At 38.3% G+C, this 2,638-nt stretch overlaps 1 protein-coding gene across 1 annotated transcript; it reads right to left on the bottom strand.

Annotated features, from left to right (window-relative positions):
• Positions 1–327: 327 nt before the first annotated feature.
• Positions 328–1,742, bottom strand: LOC139859884 (uncharacterized). The gene is made up of 2 exons (XM_071848658.1): positions 1,261–1,742; positions 328–478 (listed from the first exon to the last, which is right to left on the bottom strand). Exons 1-2 carry the CDS (start codon positions 1,740–1,742, stop codon positions 328–330), a joined length of 633 nt encoding a protein of 210 aa, XP_071704759.1.
• Positions 1,743–2,638: the final 896 nt, after the last annotated feature.

Genomic DNA, 2,638 nt, shown 5'->3' with positions numbered 1-2,638 from the left:
CACGAATTTTATCATACACGTTATTTGAGATATTTTGGGGATTTGCTGGGCACGTCAACCATTTTAAACAATGACGTTTTTATTTCATGCGAGCATCATTGTGGGGGAGATATGTATATGGTTGATGTGTGTGCGAATTCTATACATGTACGGTATAGGACCCGGACTTTAAAGAAGACAAAATCGTTATGTTACTTGTTTGACTAGTGAGCAAAGGAAAACGAAAAGCGACTTCCACATCCTTGGGGGAGTATTTGAGACGTTAGGAACTTCGAAGGAGCCAATGATCTATATGCTTTTATGAGATGATCAAGTGTTTGATTGAAATCACACTTGATCGACCGTGCCCCATATACTTTGTGAGGGGAGTTTCTCAAGTTTTTCAATCTTACTAATCAAGGCAAGTGTTGGAGGGGAGTTATATTCTTCAACAACATGAAGTGATGAGACGATGAATGTTACATGCTTGTGCATTTCGCTGTGCAAACCCAAAGACCATTGAAGGTAGAAGAATTCCAACATAGAAGATCTACTTCAACGGCCATGCATGATTCGTGAGGGGAGCTAGTTAGCGATAGCATGTTTCTTTCATGTAATTTTGTATGTTTTTCCTATGGAGTGTTCATTTGGAAGTATGATTACCTCATGAGGGGAGATTGTTAGGTACCCGAGAATGAGTTAATCATACTCCCAAGAGATCCTTTAGATGAGGGCTATATAAAGGATCTAGGAACTCCATAGAATGTAACAATAGCGAATGTTATGTAATGAGATCAAGGAAGCCGTGGAATAGAAAATCTCATTTTCTCTTAACTTCCTTGATTACTTTGTGGCTATTCGTTCCATTCATCGTGTTCATGTTGATCTTATGATCCAACAGTACACTAGAATGTTATCAAAGTAAACAACTACAAACTGAGCACTTCATTCATGAGTCTCATGAATGTGCTGGGTGCATTAGATAATCCAAAAGCCATAACCAGCCACTCAAACAATCCTCCCTTGATCTTGAATGCTGTTTTCCATTCATCTCATTTTTTCATTCGAATCTGATGATACCCACTTCTAAGATCAACTTTGGAGAATACACAAGAACCATACAGCTCATCTAGCATATCATCTAATCTAGGTATGGGATACCTATACTTGATGGTGATATTGTTAATAGCTCTACTGTCTACATACATTCTCATGGAACCATCTTTCTTTGGAACCAGCAAAGCTGGTACTGAACAAGGACTCATGCTTGTTCTAACATACCCCTTTGCAACCAGCTCATTAAATTGCCTTTCTAATTCTTTTGATTCATGAGGGGAACATCGATAAGCTACTTTTTTAGGAAGAACAGATCCAGGTACAAGATCAATTTGATGTTCAATACCCTTGATTGGTGGTAAACTAGCAGGTAAATCACATGGGAATACATCAGCAAATTTGGATAATAATGGTTTTACCTGAGCTGGTACTTCATCATGCTGGTTCAACTCATCACTTTCAACCAGCATCAACAAATAAGCACCAGTACCACCCTTTAACTCAGTATCAACTTCAGCTTGAGTCATAAATAAGGTTTTATCACTCTTAACAGTAGGATCAGCTCTAGGTATTTCACTAGGTTTTAAAGAAGTGAAGGTGATCTTTTTACCCTTCACATACAACGAGTAAGTATTTTGGTTTCCATTATGACAGACATACTTATTGAATAACCAAGGTCTACCAAGTAGCAAATGACAAGCATCCATAGGAATAACATCACAAGTGATCTCATCTTGATAAACAGTACCTATAGAAAATGGAACAGTAACTTGGCGAGTAACCTTTATCTCACTGCCTTGGTTAAGCCATTGAAGTTTGTATGGATGAGGATGCTTCTTTGTAACCAGCTCAAGCTTTTCCACCATGTGAGCAGATGCTGCATTTGTACAGCTGCCTCCATCAACAATCAGGCTGCACACTTTGCCCTTGACTATGCACCTTGGATGAAAGATGTTTTCACGCTAGCTCTTATCTTCAATAGTCTCAGCTGAGTACATTACTCTTCGAACCATGAAAATCTCTTCAATATCAGCAGCAATAAACTCTTCACTATCAGACTCATCATATGCGGGTTCAGTTTTAAAACCCCCTTCCAAATCTTCAATCTCCTTTAGTGAAAGAGCACGCTAGCTAGGACATCGAGCTTGAAAATGCCCAAATCCATGGTACTTGAAACAATTCCTTCTATCATCTTTAGGATAATCTATAAACTGCTCTTTGCCTTTAATGGCTTTTGGTGATACCTCGTTATGGTTAGGCAGCATAGATGATTGACCCTTCATAGGCAGCATTTATGGCTTAGAATAAGACTTAACATTATTTTTCTTCTTTGCTTGTTTCTCCACTTGAATATCTAGCTTGCAAGCACTCTCAAAAGTCCATAGAGGCTGCATTTCAACTTGATCAGTAATAGAAGTATTTAAACCTCCAAGAAATCTTGCTATAGTGTGTTCTTCGGCTTCTTTGACATTGGTACGAATTTTAAGCTGCTCAAACTCTCTGATGTAATCAACAACATTCATACTGCCTTGCTTGAGTGTATTCATCTGTATATACAGATCTTGTTTGTAAGCTTGAGGAACAAATCTTTTCTGCATACACT

This window comes from Rutidosis leptorrhynchoides, chromosome 7 (genome assembly GCF_046630445.1).
Source record: "Rutidosis leptorrhynchoides isolate AG116_Rl617_1_P2 chromosome 7, CSIRO_AGI_Rlap_v1, whole genome shotgun sequence".
NCBI classification, from domain to species: Eukaryota; Viridiplantae; Streptophyta; class Magnoliopsida; order Asterales; family Asteraceae; genus Rutidosis; species Rutidosis leptorrhynchoides.
Note: the sequence above shows the minus strand (reverse complement) of the source record. Positions and strands in the feature narration are given on the sequence as shown.

Coding starts and splice junctions, on each gene's coding strand:
- LOC139859884 (XM_071848658.1), bottom strand. CDS start 1,742: ATGGATGCTTGTCATTTGCTACTTGGTAGACCTTGGTTATTCAATAAG. Junction 479..1,260: donor AATGAGCTGGTTGCAAAGGG/GTATGTTAGAAC, acceptor GGGTTTGCACAG/CGAAATGCACAAGCATGTAA.